At 39.1% G+C, this 25,568-nt stretch overlaps 1 protein-coding gene across 2 annotated transcripts in view; it reads left to right on the top strand.

Annotated features, from left to right (window-relative positions):
* RAB31 (RAB31, member RAS oncogene family) overlaps nt 1-25,568 on the top strand; it is a 126,776-nt gene that overhangs the window by 80,415 nt on the left and 20,793 nt on the right. For both annotated transcript variants that reach the window (XM_011366154.2, XM_023534175.1), the window contains exons 4-5: nt 7,080-7,151; nt 8,300-8,406. In XM_011366154.2, coding sequence (XP_011364456.1) covers nt 7,080-7,151; nt 8,300-8,406 — 179 coding nt within the window. The remainder of the gene's footprint in view (nt 1-7,079; nt 7,152-8,299; nt 8,407-25,568) is intronic.

The following is a 25,568-nucleotide window of genomic DNA, read 5'->3' as shown; positions in this document are numbered from 1 at the left end:
ACAATGTAATGTTAAATGTTTCTTTCAGAAGACTCCAGTGGTGGGGGCGGGGTAGGAAGTGAGGAGAGGGTAGAAGCATTCCAGGGGCTGTGTGTTAGGGGTGATCTTGAGACTAGCTGATAAGAACATGGAAGTGCATTGTATTGTGATCTCTTCTTCTGTATATGTTTGAAAATTTCTGCCATAAACAGTTAAAACTAGATTTTATGCTATATGTAAGTAAATATCGTTAAGTTGGCAATTAAAAACAGGATCTCTCTGGCTGCCAGTGTGGAGGCCACTGCAGCATCTAAATGCTCTGATGGAAACTTCTGGACAAGTGGTCAAGGAAAGATGGTCTGGGCTTGGAAATGGAGAGAGTAGACTGAGACAGTGCTCTTTGGGCCGGGTCTGCAGGCTGCATATGATGCTGTTGGCATTGCTCTTGAGAACAGCACAGAGGCCTGGGTGCCTGGCACACTGCAAATGAATGAAACCACTTGCTTATAAATGTGTTTTGTGGGCTTCGGACCCGTTCCTAGCAAGGTGCTGTCACAGATGTGGGAGGCCCCCTTGTGGCTGCCCAGCAAGGGCAGGATTTCTTGTGGGCACTGTGGTGGCAGGGTGGAGCACACAGCTCTGGGGTGTTGGGTCAGGCCCTGCCATGGGACAGTCCTCAGGTTGAAGTCTGTCCTACCCCAGGCGTGACCTGGATGATGAGTGCCTGCTGTCCCATTCTGCAGGGAGACTTATTTTGAAGATAGACATTTACAGGAAACGAGGGTGAGAGAGACTAAACCAACCTAGGCAGAGCAGAGCAGAGAGAGGGAGAGACATGACTGACCTTCACGCATTTCCTCCAGATGCATAAAGCAGTGGCTGTGTGTGATGAGAAGCGCTGATGACGTAGAGACAGGGTGGGTCATAGTTCTGGACTTTTAGGAAATTCCATTTGCTTGCCAACAGAGGAATTAAGAGCTGAGGTTCCCTGCAGTTGGGTATTTCGTGGGTGGGAAAAATGTATTTCTACAGCATTTTAAAACCTTGACTCTGTCTTATACATTATTCCAGGGATCAGAATATACCAGTTCGTTACCTTGTCTTTTAAAAAAAATCACTAATCTATGCCTTCTCCCAACACTTTTTTATGGAAAAATGTTTGGATTTATGTCAGATCATTTTTTCTTACAGAAAGTTTACACAGCATCTTGTCCCTAAGGAGTCAAAAGCATGCAGGTCACCTCTAAAACCCACTTCCTCCTGGCTCTTTTGATTCACACCTTTGATTCCTGAATGCTGAGGAGGCTCTTTGACATTAATTGGCACATTAAAAGAAAAGAGAGAAAGAGAAAAGAGATCCCCTCTTGTTGCAAAAGTAATGTATCCAAAAGTAAAAATTAAAAAAATAATAATTCAGAAATATTCTAATAGGTGGTGGTCTGCCTGTAATGGTATAATTCAGAAATAACCATTGTTAATAGTTCAGTAATAGGTCTCCCAGCCCTTTTCTGTTCAACTTCACATACTATTATGTTTTAGGACTTCTGAGTAGGCATATGAAACAGGCACTCTGCTTTTCTGTGGAGAGAGAGGGTCTGTGTAAAAGCCAGGAATGTTCTTCTGAATGGCACAGAGAGAACATTCATTAATGGTTTTTCCATTCAGCCTTTGCCAGCTGAGAATGTTGCGAATGTCAGGAATTTTTCTCTACTTCTTCCCTCTTTGTTTGAATCCTAATGGACTGCTGGATATGTTTTGACTTCTGCCCTTGACTGTCCGTGGCCTCAGCATCCTGTGAGAGAGTGAGAATTTCTGATTGCACACTGGCACCTGAGACAGACAAGCACTGGCTCCCAGGCTGCACTGAAGTGACTCACCAGGGACAGAGCGTTCTCTGAAAATCGTAATACAGAACCAATCCCTGCAAGTTCCTGGACGCGATGCCAGAGCCTTCTGGCCTGGATAATTCTCATCCCTGGAAGCCGAGCCCAGCTGGAGCCTGTCCTTGTTTGGAAACTTTGTGTATTTTCCACCACTGCTCATTCTTGACGTGCTGAATTTTGCTGCTATGGAATTTATGATGCCACAAACCTACATTTAAGGAATTTTGCCTGAAGCAGACTGGGTGGTCTAAAGGATTAGGAGATTTTTTGGAATAATACTTTCCACTGTGTGATATGTACACACACACACACACACACACACACACACACACACACACACACACGATGGTGTGGCATGGGGAGAAGGAGGGTCTGTGCTGCAGGTAAGGCACTCAAAAGAATCAAGAGCTGAGCAAGGGAAGGAGGTCCCATGCAGAGCCTGTCTTGCCGCGGCCACGAGTATCTTCACAGAGCAGAAAGGACCTTAGCTATCGCCACCACCCCTATTCCCACTGCTGCCTCCATGTTAAAAAATATGAAATGAATATAGAGCCAGACACAGGTCTCTGGACTCCGCCTTAAGTCTAGGTCTCTTCATATTATGTGTGTATGGTGGGTTCCAAGCATACTGGGTTCCTAGGTGTTAATATATACTACTTGAAAAAGTGGTAAGAAATAAATTATGAATCCTGAGTTTACATCAAAATTAATAGGTTTCTTTACTATAGACATTTTCAGAGACTTTAAGGTACTAATAATACTTTGTAAACCTCCAGGGAAGCATTTTTATACATAGTGTTTATCAAATTTATTTGGCCAAGAAAGCTTTTTTCCAAAAAGCATCTCAAGGGCCCAGAGTTCTATAGATAGAAGACCCTTGGGAAATATAAAACTAGGCCAACTTGCCTGTGTCATTTCATATTTTTTGGAAACTTGAGTTTAACTGCTGCTTGATAGTTCACAATATCAGGGGTCCCCAACCTCTGGGCCACGGACTGGTACTGGTCCTTGGCCTGTTAAGAACCAGTTTGCACAGCAAGAGGTGAGTGGTAGGCGGGCGAGCCATCTGCAGCCACTCCCCAGTGCTAGCATCATCGCCTCAGCTCCACCTCAGATCATCAGGCATTAGATTCTCATAGGAGCACCGGTCCCTGATTCCCAAAAGGTTGGAGACTGCTGCACTATATGGCTGAGCCAAATTTATGTTTCCAATCCCTAATGGTTAGACATTGAGGTTGGTTCCAATTTTTCAGCATTACTGATCATTCTAGAATGAATTCTGGTTACTTTGTGATCTTCTCAGATTATTCCCTTCAGAAGTGGAATTGTTGAATTGAAGCATGTGAACTTTTTCAAGACTCTCAGAATACTTTGTCCAGTTGCTTTCCAGAAAGCTTATGTCTGCTTATCCTTCTACCAGTTGTTGCAAATGAGGACAGGGTTATTAGCATCTGTCAAAGCTGAGGAGTCTAAGAAGCTCGAAGGCCAATATGTTTTCCCTTATCCTGTAGATAGCCAACAATTAAAAAACAAAAATTCACATATACTAAGGACATACATAGCCATTTTTTTTGAGGGGACAAATTAGCTTTTCACAATTCCCTGTGCTTCTGAGAGTTACCTGATTACTTTAATTTGATATTACAAATATTCTGTTTAATAGTTAGGGAAGGAAGGATTTTGTAGTAGCATCTGTTGTGCTAATTTTCAAAAACTTTTAAGGTGAGGCTAAAAAAATTGTATCAACCTCTTATGATTGTGGACTTAGTTTCCGGAATAATGTTTTATGTGAGTGTTTTATCAGTCTTCTGACGCCATGGAAATTGAGTTATGTCGTGTTGAGTATTGAGACCGATTGTGGTGCTTTTGTTTTATATTTGTATGGGGAAAAGTATACACATTGTAGGCTAGAAGTGATTTATCCTTTTGTTCTCCACTAATATTATCCTTTGGTCAATGCATTATTGGGTTTCGGAACTGAGATGTGAACTTTTAACTCATCGAACTCCGAAGTCCCTGGCAATAAAGTCATTTAAGTGGCATTACCAACAGATTTATTTAAAAATGATTCCATTTGGAGGAAGGAAAGAACAAGTAATGCATTATAAACAAAGTTCTATTCAATAATTCATGAGACCATTTTAGATTCAGTTCATGGTGTTATAGCTGAAAATGAACTGTCTTAGAAGATGTCCACAATTTGCTCCTCCTTGTGCTTGTGTACCTTGATTTTTGAGATATAAATTTTGTACTGACTCTCCTTCTTGGTGTGTTTGAATGGACCATTCTTGTATGGAAGCTATTTTGAAATAATGTATATAATTGGGCTAAAAGGATACCTATATGCATTTCCTACTCTTAGCAAAGCAGGAATGTTTAAAAAATAACATTGCTCTTTTTCTGTCTGGGCAGGAATTTTAATTTTGTTTTCTACATGTGGAGTGAATTGCCAAAGGGTAGATTAAAATAGACTTATTGATGCCTAATGTTATAAAAAACACACAGCGCTGGGCAGTCAGTGACTATGGAAAGGCACGTGTGGTAAATAGCTTGCTGTTCTCCAGGGAGTCCTGGCAAGTGGCCCAAGCCCTTTAGCTAGGAACTCCTGGGTTGATCCTGAGCTCCATCTAGCCTGATCCCTTGTCTGAAAACCACAGAGGCACCAGGGCAATTTCTCTTCAAATTGGAGACTTTCAGGAGGGCATGGAATTGGCAAAGAGTCACCTGCTTCCTTCCACTCTTGCGAGAGCCACATTAGCATTCTTCAGTGCAATACTGTGATGTGCTTCAGGTTTCCAAATAGAATCACGTCAGTTTGGCAAGTGCTTATTCCATGATCAGTATTGTGTGGGAAATAAAATCGAATGAGCGATTGTTTTATTGTTTGCCGGAAAAGCTTCAGGCTCCATCCCTCCTTCCTTCATTCCCTCCCTGTTCCCTCCCCTAATATTACCCCAATAAAAATGACTGCTTCTTTTTAAAACTTAAAAACCATTGTAACAATTTTTGCTACTCAGACTCATAAGGAAAATGTGCAAATCACTAGAAATCCTGCCATTAACATTTTGAGAAACATTATGTTATACCTGCACACAGACACACACCCACATATCATTTTATCCTAAATTATATTATGCCACATATGCTGCTTTGAGACTATTTCTTTATTTAATAGTATATCAAAGCTTATTTTCCTATAAAAAATCCTCATTATCATTTTAATTATTGCGGAATATTTCATTACATACATACAGCATTAATGAATTCTCTGTGATTAATCTTTAGGTTGATTGTAAATATTTGCTCCCACATATAGGGATGAGTATTTTTGTGTGTGTGATGATCACTCCAGTATATGTTCCTATAAGTGGAATTACTGGGTCAAACAGTATGCACATTTCAACTTTTGATATATATTACCGACAGTGTCTTTGAAGGAAGGTCTCTTTAAAATAAAAATCGTATATATTTAAAATGTATGACATGGTGATTGATGTACGTATACATTACTACAGTCAATGCAATTAACATATCTCCTCACATAATCACCTTTTTAAAAAAATGATGAGAGCACCTGAAATCTTTCTTGGCAAATTTCCAGATTTAATACAGTATTATTAACCATATTCATCATACTGCACATTAGATCTCTAGAATTTATTCATCTCACATAACTGCAGCTTAGTCCCTTTTGACCAGCATCTTCCAACCCCACAAGCTCTTGGTAACCACCACCGTACTCTCTACTTCTATGTGTTTGACATTTTTAGATTATACATAAAGTGAGATCATGCAGTTTTTTTTCTTTCTGGCTTATTCCACTTAGCATAATGTCCTTCAGGTTCATCCATGTTGTTGCAAATGGCAGGATCTCCTTTTATAAGGCTGGGTAATATTCCATTGTGTATATATCTACCACGTTTTCTTTATCCATTTATTTGTCTTCAAATGCTTAGGTTGTTTCCATGTCATGTCTATTGCGAATAATGCTGCAATGAACATGCGAGTACAGATCCTGCTTTGAGGTACCAATTTCATTTCCTTCGGGTATATACCCCAAAGAGAAATTGCTGGATCATGTGATAGTTTCTTTTTAGGTTTTTGAGGAACCTCCATACTATTTTCCGTATTGGCTACACCAATTAAAATTCCCACCAACAGTGTACAAGGATTCCCTTTTCTCTCTATCCTCACCAACACTTGTCGCTTTTTTTTTTAAATAACAGCCATATTAACAGGTGTGAGGTGGTGTCTCATTGTGGTTTAGATTTGCATTTCCCTGATGACTAATTAGTGATGCTGAGCATCTTTTTAAAGAAAATCCACACAGACTGGATATGATAAATCTTTCAAATATTTAATAAATTAGTAAGTGCCTCACCATTGCTTTTGTTTTCATTTCTTTTATTATAGTTGAACATGTTTTAAAGTATTCATTGGCAATTTCTATCTCTTCCTGTTTATCAAGCTATCTATCTATCCAATCTTTGTCCATTTTTCTGTTGAACTGAATTATCTTTTCCTTAATGACTTTCAAATCTATACTCTTCAATATATTCTACAATATATTCTTCAAATATATTCAAAGATATTCAAATATATTCAAAGATATATTCTTCAAAATATACATAAATCTGTATGTATCCTCAGAGTACTTATCCTGCTTAGGGATAAATGGTTCTAATGACCAACAAGACTCGCATTGCTCACATTTTGGAATGAAGCTCATCTCTGTCACCATTTGTCATGCCTTCAAGGGACAAAGCCATCCAGACCCGCGGGCGGTTGCTGAGTTGTCCTTGCTGCAGTGTTCCTCATTAATGGCTCAGCTAGGGTCTTGTCATCTGTGCCAGACTCCTTATTCTTGCCCTTGGCAAGCATCTTTTTCTTACTGCTGTATAATTCTAATGAGATTGCCCTGGTCAGCCATATTAGATAAATGATGATCAGTAGAAAAAAGAAATTTCATAGGATATTAATATTTAAAATAAAATTTATTTTTGGCCTTTGCCCAAGAGTGAATTTCATAGTCTATAAACCATAAGCATATGTGAGGTTGAGGAGGAAAATTTGTTATTTAATATAAACCCTGGGAAAATTCTAAAGGAAATTCAGTGATCTTATATAAAGATCATGTAGGATAAAGTTTTATATTTAATTTAAGATTTCATGAGATGTGTTCACTTTGGCTTAAAACTGTTCGTTGTTCCTCAACAGTTTCACTCCCTGGCTCCCATGTACTATCGTGGATCTGCTGCAGCTGTCATAGTGTACGACATTACCAAACAGGTAAGAATGTCCCTGTTAGAATTTAGGTGATTTATGGTGATTCTCTGTCTTAGAAAGACCAAAGCAGAGACTTCACTGCGTGAGTCTTGACAGTAGCCTGGAATGAGATTTCGTAATGTGGTGAATGGGGATTATGGACAGTATGTATTGAGTTTATTTCACCTATATGTAATGAAACATTTTAGTTTATCTGCTAAATTAAATAAACAACAATGACCGGTCGTTTTTAAAATTGACTCTGTTTATAGAGGCAAGGTCATGCCTGTTAGGATTGTTCTCTAGAATATTAGCTTTTTAGGAAAAGGAAAACTATCTTTAAGTTTTTCATGTTTTATAATTATAGGATGCTTATTTTCTATTAGTGTTTTAATCGTACTGTTTAAAATGCCAAGGAAAGTGTTTCTGTATGTATAGTGTGTCTGTCTACATTTAAAATAAATATATTTTTAGTGATCACATTGAGGATCTAGGATATCCATCAACAAATAACTGCAATGGTATGCTGACATTTTTTCTCACTCCTGGAGTGCTGACTCGGTGCACAGGGACCAGTAGTTTAATGATTCTTCACAGTTGCATCCTGGAGTTCCTGACTACTTTTACCTAAATGTGTCTGCCTTGGCTTGTTTCCCAGAGGACAGTTGTGAGTAAAAGGCAGAAAGGAAAACAGGACTCTAAAGTGTGTGTGTGTGTGTGTGTGTGTGTGTGTGTGTGTGTGTGTGTGTGTGTATGTATTTTTCTTTTCTTTCCTGAAGTAAGTATGAACATTATTTTAGTTCTATGCCTAGGTCCTTTTTCATCTTAAGTCATGGCTATACTTTTAAATTAATGCTATTTATAGCAGAAAATTACTGATAGGACTTTATTCACTTTATTAAGTTTCAGTTTTAGAAAAGTGAAACTTTTACAGGCTATTGAAGGATAATTTAGCTAATTATGACAAGACAGGTTTAGTATGTTTATCTACATGAATGTCCTGAAAATACTTTTTCCATTAAATTGTGTTGGGTTTGTATTTCTACTTGGTTGAAATATGTAGGGTTATGTATGAAATACATAGGGTTATGTACATAGGATTATGTTAGGAACCACATAACTCTGTTATGTTGATGGGTCTTTCCAGTGATTGATTTACACTTTGGATTTAGGACTCATTCCACACCTTGAAGAAATGGGTGAAAGAGCTGAAAGAACATGGTCCAGAAAACATTGTAATGGCTATTGCTGGGAACAAATGTGATCTCTCAGATATAAGGTAAGATGCATTAAATTTTTTTTATGTGATTAATATCTCCCATCCCTGAATGTCTACATGCAGAAAGCTGTCATGCCTTGTTGTTCTCAACATAATAATTTAATTGAGAGTCATTCACTGTGGTGGTCAAGGTGGTATTTTTCAACCAGAGTAAAATTAAGGGGAAATAGTAGAGAAATGCAAATTTGATAGACTACACAGTAATGAATATTAAAATCAGACCTCCTATACATAGCACAGTTATATCTCTGACCTCTAGATGTCTTTGGGCTACATGGTTTTATTATTTTTGTTACCTTTTCTGTGACTATTATCATTATTACTACTATCATTTTCGTAACACTTTCGTATGGTAAGGAGAGTTAGATTCTTAACATTTTCATAGCATTCTGTTTGTTTTTGTTCTAGGCTTTAACTTAAGAATGTAGTCAAGTCTATATAATCTCACTATTTTGTTCTAAGATCTGAATATGATGCATCATATATGAAAACCTTGGCTTGTTCCAGAGATACTGGATTATTGAATTCCTTTACCTGGAGAGATGTTTGTAGATACCCACTCCACATGGACTGGAGACTCTATCTAGTCTGATAAGCTAGCTACTTTTACTAAGTAAAACTGTTATGAAAAAAGGAAATAGTGAATTTGTGCTGTCTCCATTCTCCTGTCTAATTTAATACTCAGCAATTCTGGTAGTTGATTTTCATAAAGACAACATCAAGCTTCAGGTGTCTGCTAATCCAAATATGATTAAAACAAAGTTAAATAACAATGAAAATAGATCTTGCAAAAGCTCTTAACATGGACTTTGACAAATTAATTACTCGTTTCTTTGGGATTTCAAAAGCTTTATATCACATTGCATCAGGTTGGTTTATAATAACAGCCATTAACACCACTTAATCATTTGTTCTCTGGAGGATGGACAAATCTTCGAACTCCCCTACCGTCTTTATTGTGATCCTAAAACAGCTTGCTTGTCTAGTATTCCCAGCTGAATTGCTTTAACTTTTATCATTATAAGGGGGTGAGGTGGGTGAGTAAAGGAGGCTTTTGCTGAGAGAAGGCGCTGTCATCTGATACCATTGAACTGTGGTAAAAGACTTGACTTAAAGTGAACTAAGCCTTGTGTATCGTGGAAGAGCTAATGAACTAGAATTTAAGCAGAAAATGATTTAAACTTGAATGGAATTATTAGAACTCTTGGTTACATGGAACTGAAACCCAATAGAAATTAATTTCAGGAAAGAGAGGAATTTATTGAAAGGTCCTGGTATCCACATGGTTAAAAAGAGGGCTGTGTTAGCTCCGGTATGCAATGTGTTCCATCTTAAGTCTCTGGAAAGGTATTGGCCTGGCATTCTCTCTGTTTCCAGTCTAAATTGCCATGGATGGATTTCCCACATTGTGACAAGGCATTGTGGCCAAGGGAGGGGGATTTTGGGTAGTCCAAGAGGATTTTTCTCACCACAACCATGAGAATGGGAGGGTGGCTGGTTTAGAAGGGGGGTAGTTGCTAGAAAAATACAGCCTGGGCACATGAAACATGTCTGTGACATGTTGGCTTCACTACTGGCACCTGAAGACACATCATTTCTCGGGGAGGAATTCGCCTTTTATGCACTGGTATAGCATTCTCCTCAGCAGGCATTCTGCTTTGCGCTAATCAAGTTCTATATATACAATTTCCAGAATGTCCTGATAGCACAGTCCATCCATCTCACTTCCAACCATAAGTTCACTCACAGCTCCACCATCCCCAATGGGAGACAACCCAAGACTACATCCAGCTACTGCATCTAGTGGTGACATCATGGGGCCACTTTCCTATGAGCCCAGGTTTTTTGGGTAATACCCTTTCTCTTCCAGTTGGCCTCGAAATCTAAGTGTGGCTTCTCAAGAGCCTGCAGTTGTGGTTTAAAGTGTGAAATGTGTATCTTTTGTTATACTCAACATTATTTTAGATGCTACTGATTATTGGATCACGCAGGAAGAAATGACTCCCTTTGCAATTCTCCTTCAAACCTCTACTTAAGTCAATGAAAAATATTAGTTTGATGCTCATAAAATTTTAATTTTTAAACATTTATTAATATATAATTTAAAATTTTAATTTTTATTGAGATAATTTATAAACCATAAAACCTACTTGTTTTAATATACTTTAGTACATTTATAGAGTTGTACAGTCATCATCACATTTAATTTTAGAACATTCCCATCTCCCTACAAAGAAATATCATGCCCAGTTACAGTTACCTCCAATTTCATATCATTTTCTCTTGTGCTTGATTTAGTCTCGTGTTGTTTTGTACAGTAACATGCTGTACAGGCTGGTAGCCTCGGAGCAATAGGCTATACCATGTAGGCTAGGTGTGCAGTAGGCTGTACCATCTAGGTTTGTGTAAGTGCCCTCTATGATGTTTACGCAACAATAAAATTGTCTAACGATGCATGTCTCAGAACATATCCTCGTCATTAAGCAGCACGTAACTGTAGTTGTCTGTAGAAGGTTCTCCACCTTAGGTCTGCTTCCTCTCTCTCTCTCCAGGAGAGAACAACAAGTATAAAAATAAGTGTTAGAGACTTATTAGCCTCAAGTTCACATGGAACATTCTCCAGGATAAACCATATACTAAGCCAGTCAAAAAACCTTGATAAATTTAAAATAATTAAAATCATACAAAGTATATATTTAGATTACAATGGAATTAAATTAGAAGCTGTCAACAAACACATGAGGATAGAGAAAAACTGGATCACTCACACATTGGTGGTGTGAATGTAAAATGTTACAGCCACTCTGGAAAATAGTGTGGCAATTTCTTTTGAAACTAAATATACAATTACCATATGGCCCAGCAATCGCACTTTTGGACATCTGTCCCACAGAAATGAAAACTTGTGTTTACACAAAACCCCGCACATTAATATTTATAGAAGCCTTTATATGCAGTAACCCCAGACTGGCATCAGCCCAGATATCCTTCCAAAGATAAATGGCCAAACAAACTGTGGTGCAGTCATACTGTGGAATACTACTCAGCAATAAAAAGGAACAAACAACTGATAGGTGCAACTTGGGCGAACCTCCAGGGGAATTATGCTGAGTGAATAAGGCTAGTCCCACAGGTTTCATAGTGTCTGATTCCATTTATATAATGTTTTGAAATGAAAATATTTTGGAAACAGAGGACAGATACTAGTGGTTGCCAGAAGTTATGGTTAGGGGCAATGTGGGCGGGGAGGGGGAGGAAAGCAAGCATGGTTATAAAAGGGCACAGTGAGGGATCCTTGTCATGTCGGAAGTGTTCAGTATCTTCTCTGTGGTGGCAGACACGTGAACCTACACAGGTGATGAAATGGTGTAGACCTTTACACGTGCACACACACATACTCACACACACACGTAGACCAGTAGAACTGAGGAAATCTGAATAAAGAAGAGGGAATAGATGTTTGTGATATTATATTATAGTTTTGCAAAATGTTGCCATTTGGGGAACCTGGGCAAAGTGTACAATGAGTCCCTTAATATTGTCTTATAACTAACAGCAGGTGGATCTACAATTACCTCTATAAAATGTTCGATGAATAAAAATTTGAGACAAAATAATAACTAAATATTAAAACAGTATTATATATTTTATGCATATTGTATGTATTACATATAATTAAATAAAGTTTGGTAAGCACACTGGGGCAAATGATGAATTTATCTCCAGAACAAACAATGTACAAAAGAAGAATCAGATAACAATATTAAAACTTCCCACTTAGGAAAGCAGAAAAAGGGAAGCCTGATGTACTTACTGGTCTGTATCCAGAGTATAAACTTTCTCCCACTAGGCAGGAACAGTCTAATAAATGATTGGGCCTGCGACCCTAATGGGCATCTGCTTGTTGACAGCTTTCCATGGCATTGGAATCAGGTTCTCGGTCAACCAGTCTGGCTGCTCCAGATTTCTGCCTGCTGGTATGATTTTTCTGGGGAGCTAGCCAAATCTCTACACCCCAGACCTTATGTAGAGCTTGACCTTCTTTTGCTCTAATCCTAAAACACTTTGCTCTCCTGTAATTGTCAGAAGACTATTTTATTTTTCATTGGAGAAGGAAAGTATACAGGGGTGTGTGTGTGTGTGTGTGTGTGTGTGTGTGTGTGTGTGTGTGTGTATGTGTGTGTAACTGGTCTCATTTAACAGACTTTGGTTGTGTAAGCTTATAAATTCTTAAGAGGAGCTAAGTTTGCCTGGTGTATTTTGAGAGGGTACTGGAATTTAAATGGAATTCACTTCCTGAACTTGACTCAGCCCACTTGAGGCATTAGTGTGTAGAAGTGCTTCATAGAGGAGATGCTCAATCATTGGGTCAGTATGTTTCATATCCACACATGTTCCAGAAGATGGTACAAAGATCTGAGTATACTACTCAGAGTGAAAGGCATTCAGAAGTATCTGGTCCAGTGAATTCAGGACTTGTAGTTTAGTTAGTTTTTTTTTAAAGACTCCTGATCTTCGTAAGAAATTTTCCTGAATATCTTGGACAACTCTAGACAAAAATCTCCTTGTGCCCAAATTATTGTGACATTGGAGTAATGTGTAGTTTCTGTGAATCTAAGGTGATGAAGCAAACTGGAATTGGTATATTGTATATAAGAAGGCTGTCCGAAGCTTGCACACAGTAGGTGCTTGGTGGGTGTCACTTTCCTTCTTTCCTGCTACTTATCTTTCTCCCCTGTAAGGATCTGCCTTGGAGAGAAGCTCTGGTAAAAACTCCTGGGGAGGAGAGTGTGCTGTTCCTGATGAGACCTGGCAAACGGGGCTGTCCCCTTCTCCCTGCCATCTGCCGATGCTGAGATAGGGATTGCAAAATTGAGGACATTTTAGGGACATATGGGGTTGAAAGAAAATAAGAGAACCTCAACTGAAACGACTGTGCGGGAGTAGGGTAACAGCTGACTTGAAGAGCAAGGACAGCTCAGAGCAGAGAGAGTACATGGAGCGATTTGCCTAACTCAGATGGCAGGAAAAGCTGACGTGAGTCAGTGGCAGAGCACTGAGTTTCTGAACCAATAACGTGTTGCATGGGGCTGATTCCAGTGGCTCTAAGGAGGGCAGATTTGGTCTGGGAAATCTGAGGAGCCCAGTGAGAGACTGCACGGCCTTATCTTGGACCTGGTGGAAGAATTGGGGCAAAGAAGTCTTGAAAAGAAAAAAATGAAATAGGTCACTTTGCTTCAGTAATTTAAAAAGTTCCATGAATATAAAAATCATGTAGGACACTTGTTAAAAATTCAGGTTCCAGGATCAAGCTCCAGAGATTCTGATTTAATAGGCAGCAACAGGCTGGGCACACATGCATTTTAAAAAGTGCTTCTTTTGTAAGTGGTCCATGGGCCATAGTTGGAAAAGCATTGCCTTAGGTGATAGGAGCTTATGGTAGGGAAGAAGAAGGAACTCTTGGAACCTAGCTGGGTCTCTGTGTAATCTCTGCAGGTCTCTGACTGGAGGCCACACCTGCCTGGGCTTCTCTCTTACCTTTTAGGTCTCATGAGAATGGAAATAGGAGCTTATCATCACTCAGGATCCAGAAGCAGCAATTTGATCTCTCAATTAGGAACTCTTCCTGACTTGCTCAATCATTTGGATGTTGGCCTTACTGAAATGGATTCTCATTTGACCTGCTCAAGGGTCTCCTGTTGTCTTTTCCTTGGGATTCCACCCCTTGTTGGCATCTTTAGGGCTGTGAATTAGTCAGGGTGAGGGAGGAACATGTAGAAGTGCTGACGAGAGAAAAGCTCTCAGGCCTAATTTATTTTATCTGGCAAATGGTAGCAGTGGGAAGTTACCCAGCAGAGTGATAGTGGAAATTAGGGGTTTGAGAATGAGGAACTTTCTACTCAGAAGTTGGGGGTAATGACCTGGGGGTGGCTCTTCTATCACTGGCCCTCTCTGCCCATGATTCCTCCCCTCCCCTCCCCCATAAATTCAGCGAAGGAGATCATCAAGGATGATGTTCTCTAGCCTCTTCTAAGAATGGACTTAAGGGCTTTAAGATCTTGTATCAACACTTCTGCTCTCTCTAAAGAAACAGTGAGAGAGATTGGTGGGACTGCTGCTGGTAGTCAAGACTTTTTCCCTGGAGTAGAGCTTATATTCCAGAAAAGGAGCATCTGGGGGTAGAAGTGAAACTCGGGTGGAATGGAAGGAAGGAAATTTGTCCTATCAGTTTTCAGTCATTCAGTTAGCAAATAATTTTTGGTAGTTATTGTGTGTGCAGAAAGTCCTATGGGAAGTACAAGAAAAGCGAAGAAAATATTTTCCTTTCCGCTGTTGTTTGGGGAGCCAAGAGTAGTGCTCATGGGAAGAAAATATCTAGTGAGCAATATAAGACTATATTTAATAGAATTCCAAAAGTCATGGTGCAAAAAGGACAAAGGAATTCAGGAAAGGGGAAGTCTGTAGTCATCTAGAGTGATTTGGAAAGGCTCATGGATGAAATGTGTGACAAGCAGGACGTTCAGGATGAATCCAGTAGGAGGAAATTCCAGGAAGGGAAGATAATGAACAAAAGACGCAAAAGTGGGAGGGAGTTTGACATGTGTTATGGGGGAGGGGACATCAAGAGTACTTGCCTGATGCCTTGGCCTGAAGAATGGGGGATAGATAGCTGGATAGTGAGGGGATAGTTTATGATTGGCTTAAAAGTGTGCAGAGAGGTTTGGGCTTAATATGTTGGGCCAGGATGGCAAATACCTGGTGCTCCTGCCTCCTACTTCCCCCCTTTCATACCCATGGCACTGTCTTCTGAGTCTTTTGTGACTTCAGGCTTCTTCTTAACACAATGCTCCATGTCTTCACTACCGATTAAAGAAATGACACCTATTTGCCAACGTCAAAGTCGGCTATGGGAGTGTTTCTGGATTCTTGTGCAAATAAGGATTCATGCAATTTCCTGTGCAGTCTAGAGCTAGAACCTGGGGTGGGAGCTGGATTTTGCAGCCTAAGTGCTTCTTCTACAGCTTCCTGAAATACACATCAATGGAGTGAGAAATCATCAGGCATTTGTTGTTTGAATAAAGTTGAGGTCTTTTGCAGATTAAAAATATAGTTAAAATATATATATTTTTTACTAAGAATGCATACATTGCTTTTATTTCTTACATGTGACTACAAAACTCATTCCAATCTTAATAGTGGGCCAAAAATGGATATAGGAGTTTCTTTAAAAATATAAATCAGATAAGAGAACTTGGGATACTGGATAATAGAAATTCAACTTATTCCGAATACTAAAAACACAAAAGCAAATGAGCATCAAAAGCCACCAGAGGGTCTGGAAATACCATGGCCCATGTTAAAATGCACACAGCATTTTTTTCCCATGAGCTGAGGAGGCAGAGTAGAGGCTGTGCTGTCAAAATTGTGTTTGCGCTCTGAGATGCGCCTTCCTGTGTTTCTGCCTTCTTCTGATGCCTTGCGGTGGCTGAGCCTGCATCTGCTCACTGTTGTCAGGTGGGAGGCCAGGAACTAAAGACTGAGCTTTCCAGGGAGCCAAGTGAGAACATCTGGAATCTCTCTCTTTTTCTCAATTATAAAGTATTCTTAATGAAGATTCTGTGTAACATTTATGTATATTTTAAAGAATAACATGAATTTTAAAGAATAAAATGACCAGCTATGAAACTGAGTGAGCCTCCCTCCCCAGTCATATCCCCTTTCTCCACCCAGCGTAACTACTATTTTGACTTTTGTGATAAACATTTTGTTTTCTTTATTCTTTACCGCTCATGTTTGCATTTCTAAATAATAGATTTAGGTTAGGAAGCATGAGTCTTATATAAGAAATCTTTCCATACCCCCAAGATAATGAATATATTTCCCTGTTTTGATGATCCTTTAAAAAACTTTACAGTTTTGTTTTCCTATTTGTCTTTGATTCACTTGGAATTGATTTTTACATATGCTGCTAATTTTTCCAAATAGATATCCAGTCGTCTCAGCATTGTTGGCTATCAAGTCCATTCTTTCTCCACTGATATGCAGTACTACCTCTGCCATGTATCCTGTGTACCATCTGCACAGGCCTGTTTCTAGGGCTCTGTTCAGTCCCAGTGGCCTACTTATCCATTCTTATTACCAATACTACACTAAATTATTTTTACAGCTTCATCATAAGTCTTGATAAATAGCCTGGACTTATGATATGGTCTGGAACCTCTTTAACCAATATTTGTTGGCCCCGGAGAAGATTTTATGAGAGCGCGTGGTATGGGTGTGGGTGTGGGTGTGGGTGTGGGTGTGGGTGTGGATGTGTGTGCTGCGCTGTGGTTTGGTGGGGAGTAGGGGAGTGTCAGACCCATATCTGCATGTAGTGAAGGTGTGTGTGTTGGAGGTGTTTATTTTTATGGCCAATTTAAAAAATATTTAAGTAAACTTATTTTAGGATAGTTTTATATTTACAGAAAAGATGCAGTTAGTACAGAGAGTTCCCGTATACCTCACATCCAGCTTCCACTATCATTAACATTCTATTACTATGGTAACTTTGTCACATTAAGGAACCAATATTGATACTTTATTATTAACTAAAGCTCACATTTTACACAGATTTCATTAGTTTTCCCCTAATATCCTTTTTTTATTTGTTTTATTCTAGGATCTCATCCAGAACATCATATTATATTTAGTTGTCGTGTCTCTTTAGGCTCCTCTGGGCTGTGATAGTTTCTCAGACTTCCTCTGTTTTTGACATTTTAAGGAGTACTAGTCAGATACTTTGAAGAGTGTCTCTGAATTAAGGTTTGTCTCATGTGTTTCTCATGACTAGACTGAGTGTGTTTTTGGGAGGAAGACCACAGACGTGAAGTGCTATTTTTATTACTTTATCATATCATATTTAAACATATCAAGGGTTCATGTTATTAACTCGACTTACCACTGATGATATTGACCTTGATCACCGGGTTGAGATAGTGGTTGTCAGGTTTCTTCACTATAAAGTCTCCCCCTCCTTTTCCCCACCGCAGGGGACCCCAACCCCTTGGGCTGCCGATCGGTACTGGTCCGTGGCCTGTTAGGAACTGGGCCACACAGCAGGAGGTGAGTGGCTGGCAAGTGAGTAAAGCTTCATCTGTATCCGCAGCCACTCCCCAGCGCTAGCATCACCACCTCAGCTCCAGCTCAGATCATCAGGTATTAGATTCTCATAGGAGCACTGGTCAGTCCTAGGTGCCAGAAAGGTTGGGGACCGCTGCCTTACTGTCCTCCTTGGAGGGAAGACTCCATGCACAGCTCCACCTCCTCGAGAGGAGGGTATCTACATAAATTTTTTGGAATTTTACAGGTGAAATTTGTCTCTCTTCTCCCCTTAATTAATTTATTCAATCATTTATTTTTATCAGTATAAACTCATAGATATTTATTTTATACTTTGGATTATAATGCAGTACTGTGTTATTTAATTTGTTGCTCAAATTGTTCCACCTTTGGCCACTGGCAGCTTTTTCTGTTGGCTCCTGTGTCCCTTCTCATATGCCTATTATTTGGGTTTTTGGGCATTTCCTTCCTTTTTGGGACAACAAGATATTTCAAGCCCACCTTATATATTTTAGGCTACTATCCTAGAATCAGCCATGTTTCCAAGTAGCCCTAGTTCCTTTTATTGGAGCGTGATATTTAGAAACCAAGATCTAGGCTGGGTGTGCTTGTTGCTGCTGGGATGTCATTGGGTCTATGCCCTTTCAATGAACAGAAGTAGATAATACATGTATGTGTACTAACTCGAGTGTACACCTATATCTATCTGTAATTATTTCTATATCTGTTTGTATCTAGATTAGGATAAACATAAGTTCATATTGATGACTCTAATCCAGAACCACATGGCTTATTCTAACCTTCTTTAACTGTGGGGGAGAGAATGTTTTAAAAAATCATCAACTGATGTATGACTAAGCTAAATGATAAGCATTGTTCCTGGAGATTTTCTTATAAGATACAATAATCTTTTCCCTTTCACTTTACATGCTGTCCAAAGTTTCATAAGTTCAAAATGTTAACTTCTGTTAAGAGTTATGGCTATCTCAGTGATTACTTTCAAATGGCACAATATTTACTTATATTTACAGACTGTTCACTTAGGTAGTGGACTGAAAGCAAGTTAATCATCATCATCATTATTATCATTGCCAACCTGAACTGAATGCTCACTATGTGCCAGATACTATTATAAGTAGTATATATTAACCTTCATAATCCTATGAAGGAGTTACAGTCATTCTCCTATCTCATTGATGAGGCACAGAGATTAAGGAGCTTGTCCCAGGTCCTGTAGCTAAGAGAGTGTGGGGCCCAGCTTTAAATCCAGGTAGTCTGTGCCAGAGCTGATGTTCTTGACCATCATGCATCTCGTATTGCATCTCATAAGAAGTGTGAACAGGATCCACGAGGGAGGATAATTTCCTAACTACAAAGAGAAAATGGAAGCTGATTCGATTCTGCCCAGAGGATTTGGAGCTAATGATTCTTTCAAGGGATTCTTTCTGGCATCTTTAGGACTAGCCTAAATTTCTGCCGGGAGAAAGGGTATTAAGAGGCAAAGGAATGGCCAGGTCTCTCTAGAGAACCCATGTTTTCTGTTCAGTCCTCATTTGATTCAAATTCTGACATTTTTAATGAGAAACAATCCATTTAAGTCTGTGGCAAGAACATGACACCGCTTGTTAGAACCTGACACCAGGAATTTGGCCACAGGTGAATAGCAGTTACGGATACACATTAATAAGGAGGCAAGGCCCCATGGGAACAGAAATTCTTCCCAGGGTACACATGTCAAATGCTTTAACTGTAAGTGCTTAGATCACTGTAATGTGGTGTATTCCAATCAGATATTAAATACGAAGGTGGTAATTATTCTTTTTAAAAAAAAGTTCATTTTAGTTTTAGTTCTACCTCACAGGCAAACAAATCTGAGTATCTAAAAGAACTAGCATTTTAAACAGATTTTGCTGCTTTAATTATTGCTAAAATAGTTGCCTCATCTGTGTGGTACCCAAATATCTTGGGTATTTAGGGAAAATATGAGCTAATGGGAGCACAACAAGCCCTGATTATTCATTTTAGTGGCTGCCTGAGGAAGTGGGGAAGACCAAGACTGCTTCATGGCACTCCGCAGCCTCTGCAGGCAGCCTGCAGCCTTCCTCTGCTGGAGTTTGATGGAATGTTGTGAATGATTTCCATTGCTTTTGGCTAGAATACCTTAAACATGTGGGATGGTTTTGACAAAAAAGAATTCCACCAGACATTTAACAGCCTTCTCTTGCTCACTGTTGTCTTGCTGCTTACCCATGGCCCACTTAGTTGGTTGTTTAAGCCTGACCTTGGAAGGGGGGCTATGGCTGGATCAGAGAGTAAAAATATAGGGCAAACATTTTTAAATGAAATGTTAACTGCTGTATTTTAGGAGTTTGGGAGAACATAAAGTGCTTGCTTGTTGCTGTTATGATGTTTTGGAAATTTAATATGCATACTAGAACCTACCGGAACCACCAGAAGATTTCTTTTGTGAAGAGCTCATGAGGTTACTATTCGTTAATTTTGTCACTTGTAAAATGGTGCCTGAGAAATGTACAGTCACGCATTGCTTAACGAAGGGGTATGTTTTGAGAAATGTGTTGTTAGGCAATTTCATCCTTGTGTGCAAATCACAGAGTGCACTTACACAAACCTAGTTTAGCCTAGTACACACTTAGGCTGTATGGTATAGCCAGTGCTCCTAGGCACAAGCCTGTACAGCATGATACTACTGTACTGAATACCGTAGGTAATTATAACACACTGGTAAGTATTTGTGCATCTAATACATAAAAAAGTACAGTAAAAATGTAATATAAAAGATAAAAAAAGATACACCTGTAGGGCACTTATCATGAATGGAGCTTGCAGGACTAGAAGTTGCTCTGAGTGAGTCAGTGAGTAAGTGGTGAGTGACTGAAGGCCTGTAGTCTTTATAAACACTGTACAGTTAGGTTATACTTAATTTATAAAAGACATTTTTCTTTCTTCAGTAATAAATTAATTTTAGTTTACTGTAACATTTTTACTTTATAAACTTAAAATTAAAAAAGATTTTTGACTCTTGTAATAAAATAGCTTAAAACACACATTGTATAGCTGCGTACTTTCTTTCTGTATATCCTTATTCTATAAACATATTTTTCTATTTTTAAATTTATTTATTTATTTATGTATTTATTTATTTATTTATTTTTACTTTTTAAACTTTTTTGTTAAAAACAAAGACAAACACACACAATGGCTTAGGCCTACATAGGGTCAGGATCATCAATATCACTGTCTTCCACTTCCATGTCTTGTCCCACTGGAAGGTCTTTAGGGTCAGTAACTTGCATGGAGCTATTATCTCCTATGATAACAATACCTTCTTCTGGAATACCTCCTGAAGGACCAGCCTGAGGAGATGCCACTCTTTTCAGAAGTATATCTATGGTGATTTGCTTGGCTTGTTTCCTCTTTTCATCATGGATTTGCTTATAAGCAGATAATGCACCATGAACATTCCTCTGTATTAATGAAAACCTTTCAGTGTTGAGGTCCACGTTTTCAAACTTTTAAGGAGCTTGTTGAGGTCTGTGACAGCTTCTGCTAAACCCTTCACTGTGAATTTTATTGGGGTTTTTATTCTTTTCTCCTGTTCTTTCTTTTTTTGCCTCTTCTTCACCTAGGCATTCCTATTTGAGTTCTAATAATTATTAATCGGTTCCTCAAGAACCGTTACCTCTAGGAACTCCTCAGTGTCATCCTCATCCACACCAGGTTCAAGTTGTTTGCCACCTCAACCACAGCCTTGTTGGTTTTCGTACCCTTTGTGCTATGATGTTAGAATAGCTATGACATCACTAGGTGATAGGAATTTTTCAGCTTCATAATAATATGGAACCACCATTGTATGTGTGGTCTGTCATTGACTGAGCTGTTGTTATACAGAGCATGACTATATTATATTATGTCTTAGGTATAGTCATTTTAATACATATCTCAAAACTCTGGACTTCATAGTAACAGATTATGAATAGACTTGCAAAAATACAAAATTCAACATTTTACAGACCACCCCCTAAAAGTGTTTTTCTCAAGCTTCAGAGTGCATAAGAAGCTGTTGGGAAGTTGATAAAATCCATATTTGTGGGGCTTGCCCAATAGATATTCTGGTTTAGTAGGTCTGGGGCACAGGGACCTCCCTTTCTAACAGGTCTCAAATAATCACTGAGATAGGTATCTGTAGAACACAGCTGAGAATGATGTCCTAAAAATTTTATGTGATGTTTTCCGAAGATGTCTAGAGAAGGCTTAGTTATGATTGTTACGTGACAGAGAGGACTGCAGGGATCTTGGATGCTTATCCTCATTCCGTCTCCTTGTTTTTAGCATCAAAGTTTTTTTTTTTTTTTTTTTAATTTATGTATTTAATTTTCTGGAAAAATGAGGACTTTTGTGCAACTGCTTTAAGATGCCTGAAAACTTTCTAGATGTGGTTGTTCTACCGTTAACCATGACCTCTTTGAAATCACATGGTTACCCTACCAGCATTGTGTGAGCATTCCTCTCTCTCCACGCTTCAACGCTGCAGATATTAAACTTTTTCATCTGGGCCAATCTGAGACATGAAAAATATGCTCCTCATTTTCCTGTGAATTTCTTTAATTGCAGGCAGGATAGGAAAACCATGATTTTCTACTGAATAATTATTGTTTGCATCTATACAAATAATAAATAATTAAAAAATCAAGTAGATGTTAAAACCCTCTTTATAATAACAGTACAAATATAGATATCTAGTAATCAACAGTTTTTGGTGTATGTGTCATTTAAAATTTTTTGAAGTATTTTAAATCCAAGGAATGAATTCAGCAAGAAATTAACAAGACCTGTATAGATAAAACTTTACAACTCTATGGTAAGACATAAAAGAAGACTTAAATGAATTAAAATATGTACTTATTCCTTGGATAGGAAAACTAGTTCTCTAAAATGTCAGTTTGTTCTAAAATAAACCATGAATTCACTGAGATTCCAGTCAAATTACCAAAATAACATTTTAAAAGGTTTTACAGAATGATCCTAAAAATTCATTTAGAAAAATAAAACAGGCAAAAATAGTATTGGAGGGACTAATCCCAGCAGATAAAGAAATGTATTTTAATGATTCAGTGATAAAATAATTTAGTATTGTCACAGAACTAGACAGAAAATCAGTGAACAAAGTAGAGAATCAAGAAATAGGATAAAATACATGGGAAGATTTATTATATGATAAAGATGATATTTTAAATAGTGTAAAAAAGGATAATTCAATACATCATTTAAGGGTAATTAGCTAGTTATAAGGCAAAATGGATTCAAAATGGAACAAGGATTTACATGTAAAATAACAAATCCATAAAAGTTAGAGAAAGCAGGTGAATTTTTAAAATAATCTTAGAATTACAATGAGCTGTTTAATCATGATATAAAACTTAGAGGCTGAAGAGGAAAATAATCAGTAAATCTGACTGGGCCATGGGTTGAGTAAGATAAACTTATGAAAGGCCTTCAAACTCTGAAGTAGGTTGAGCTTCCTATTTACTCATTTCCTCCATTAGCATCATTTCTTCAATCTTTTTTGGCATTCTGTAAGAAAATTGTGCCTTACCATTATCCTTGCTGATACAGCTTTGTAAAGATTTATTAAAGAGGCACTTAGATAGCGCTTAGTGTGTGCCAGGTATTGTTTTGAGAACTTTATAATGCCAACTTACTTAACGTTTAAATTGTTGTAAAGCAGTCACCCCATCTGGTAGAATGAGGAACATAAAACCTTAGAGAAGTGGACATTAAGGGGCTATTGAAGGAGAAAATAATTTTACTTCTGTGAGCAGCATGCTTTAACTGCCCTTTTCACATCAGCTACGTACTAGGCCATCCGTGAAACATTCTGAACTAAAACCCATGGCCAGAACATACCCTTTAGCACAGGTCGGTGAATCATTTGTCTCCACTGAGTTTCAGAAGGAAACCCATGGAAGTGAACTTGCCTGTGAACCCCCAGGGGGGCTAGAGCATCATTCTAACTTAGCTTGCTGGTTTGATCTTTCACCCTCACAGGTAGGTCTTTAGGAACTCCTATTGGTGTACCTGTCCTCCTCTCCTTGCCATCAGCAGAGAAAGACCATAGAGAATTAAATAGCCCTGGAATTAAAATGAGTCAGCTGCCATGTTCCACCTATGAACAACAAAACAAGGACTGTTATTGGGCAGCACAACCTGCTGAAGTCTGGGTCCCACAGGGAGTTTGGTTTCTGATCTCCCTCCCCTGCTAAGAGCCTCACTGCTATGGGCAGTTCGGGCTGTGAGTCCAAGACTCAGGACAGGCTTATGTGTGGACCATCCCGAAATGTAAACTGATTAACATCAAAGCCTGTGTCTAGCAGGAGACTCCTTTCATGTTGCTTATACCCCTAAGCTGCCCTCCTGGCCCATTTGGAAGGGTGGGTGAGCCTCTGCCTCTGTGACCTTTTCAGTTGACATTCTCAACACTCCTGACACTTCCCCTTAAGTCCAAATGGCACCTGCTTTACCTAAGTCCTCCACTCTGCCAAAGGCAGCGTGAAGTGATTTTGTCCTTCTACCATTCAACAGATATTCATTGATTGCCTCCTTGGTGCCAGATACTGTTATGATCCCGACACATGAAAATAAAACCATGGTCCTGATATTAAGAAATCACAGCCTATTTGGGGAGCCACTCAGCTTCATAAAGATGATAGTATTAGGCTACAATATGCTCAGGTGTTATGGGTAGTGGGGAAGAGCATCTGCTCTGGAGGGAGGGGATGCTGGACTGAGCTCTCCAGCAGGCCATGGGTAGAATATCGCCAAGTGAACGGGGAGAGGTGGACAGAGAGAAGAGCAGGCACATGACCCAGAAACAGACATGTACACAGCAAGTTCCCAGACTGGCCACCCACATGTAAAGGCTGTAGCTTCAGGTGTGAGGGAGGGAGGAATGAGACATGAAGTCTTGTCCTGATAAGGTGCTGGGTTTTATCCTGAGACAATCGGAAGACATATTCATCTATCAAGACGTGAATATTTGATAGATTTGCAGTAGGCGTGTCGATAGTAGATCGTCGGAGGCTGGAGGACCAGTTAGAACCATGTTTAGTTTTTGTTTTGGGGAGGCAGCATTAGTCATGCTCAGAAACTGAGTTATCTTTGCCAGCAATTTATTTAGCACAGGTTCGCTGTGGGAATTAGAATTTAACAAGCCAACAGCATACAGGATATCTCTTAATAGGGCAAATAAGGAAATAACATGCTCTAAATAAATGCCAGATTAATCATAGTATTGTTCTAGGCAAGGAGAGATGAAGTAATAAAGTCCAAATTCAATATGAAGTGTGCCTTTTTTATGAGGAGGCACTTGGGAGAGTCCGTGACCAACTGACTAAGTTCCAGATTTCCAGTGCAAAAACAAAACTGCTCTGTTGCTAGAGCATGTTGCTGGGGAATGAAGCCACCTGTGTTGGTCAGTGGGCTGATCTCTTTCTCGGGGCTCTTGTGCCATCACCACTGTCTACGAGGAGTGCCTTGCCAAGACAGGAACGAGTGCTCCACATCAAATAGTGCTCACAGACTCTCAGTACTCACAGTCTAGATGTCCCCTTGCCACAGTTGCTTCTCTACATGTTCTTATTGATAAGCAGAAGCTCCTCAGCAGCTGGTTGCTAACTGCTTATCAGCAGCAACAGATGTAGAATGAAGACATCTTGATAAGACTTACTTCATTCTTATATCAAAGAAACTTTTTTTTGGTCATAAAACAACTTCACTTCAGTCATAAACAAGTACATTTGAAATAATATTAAACCAGTATACAACAAGGCAACTGCAGAAACCTTTGTAATGGAGAGGAACTGAATTCAGGCGCAGGCAGGGCCGGCTGCCAGGGAGGTCGGGCTGTATTACTGGGCACAGAGGGGTAAGAGAGGGGAAGCACTTAGACGTCTCCATGGTTTCTGGCTTGGGAAGTAGCAGGTTTATGGGAGGAGTGGCTGATCTGCGGTGAAGGCAGTTATCAGGCTGTGACAAGTTACATTTAA

This window comes from Pteropus vampyrus, unplaced genomic scaffold (assembly GCF_000151845.1).
Source record: "Pteropus vampyrus isolate Shadow unplaced genomic scaffold, Pvam_2.0 Scaffold122, whole genome shotgun sequence".
Classification (NCBI taxonomy): Eukaryota; Metazoa; Chordata; class Mammalia; order Chiroptera; family Pteropodidae; genus Pteropus; species Pteropus vampyrus.
Note: the sequence above shows the minus strand (reverse complement) of the source record. Positions and strands in the feature narration are given on the sequence as shown.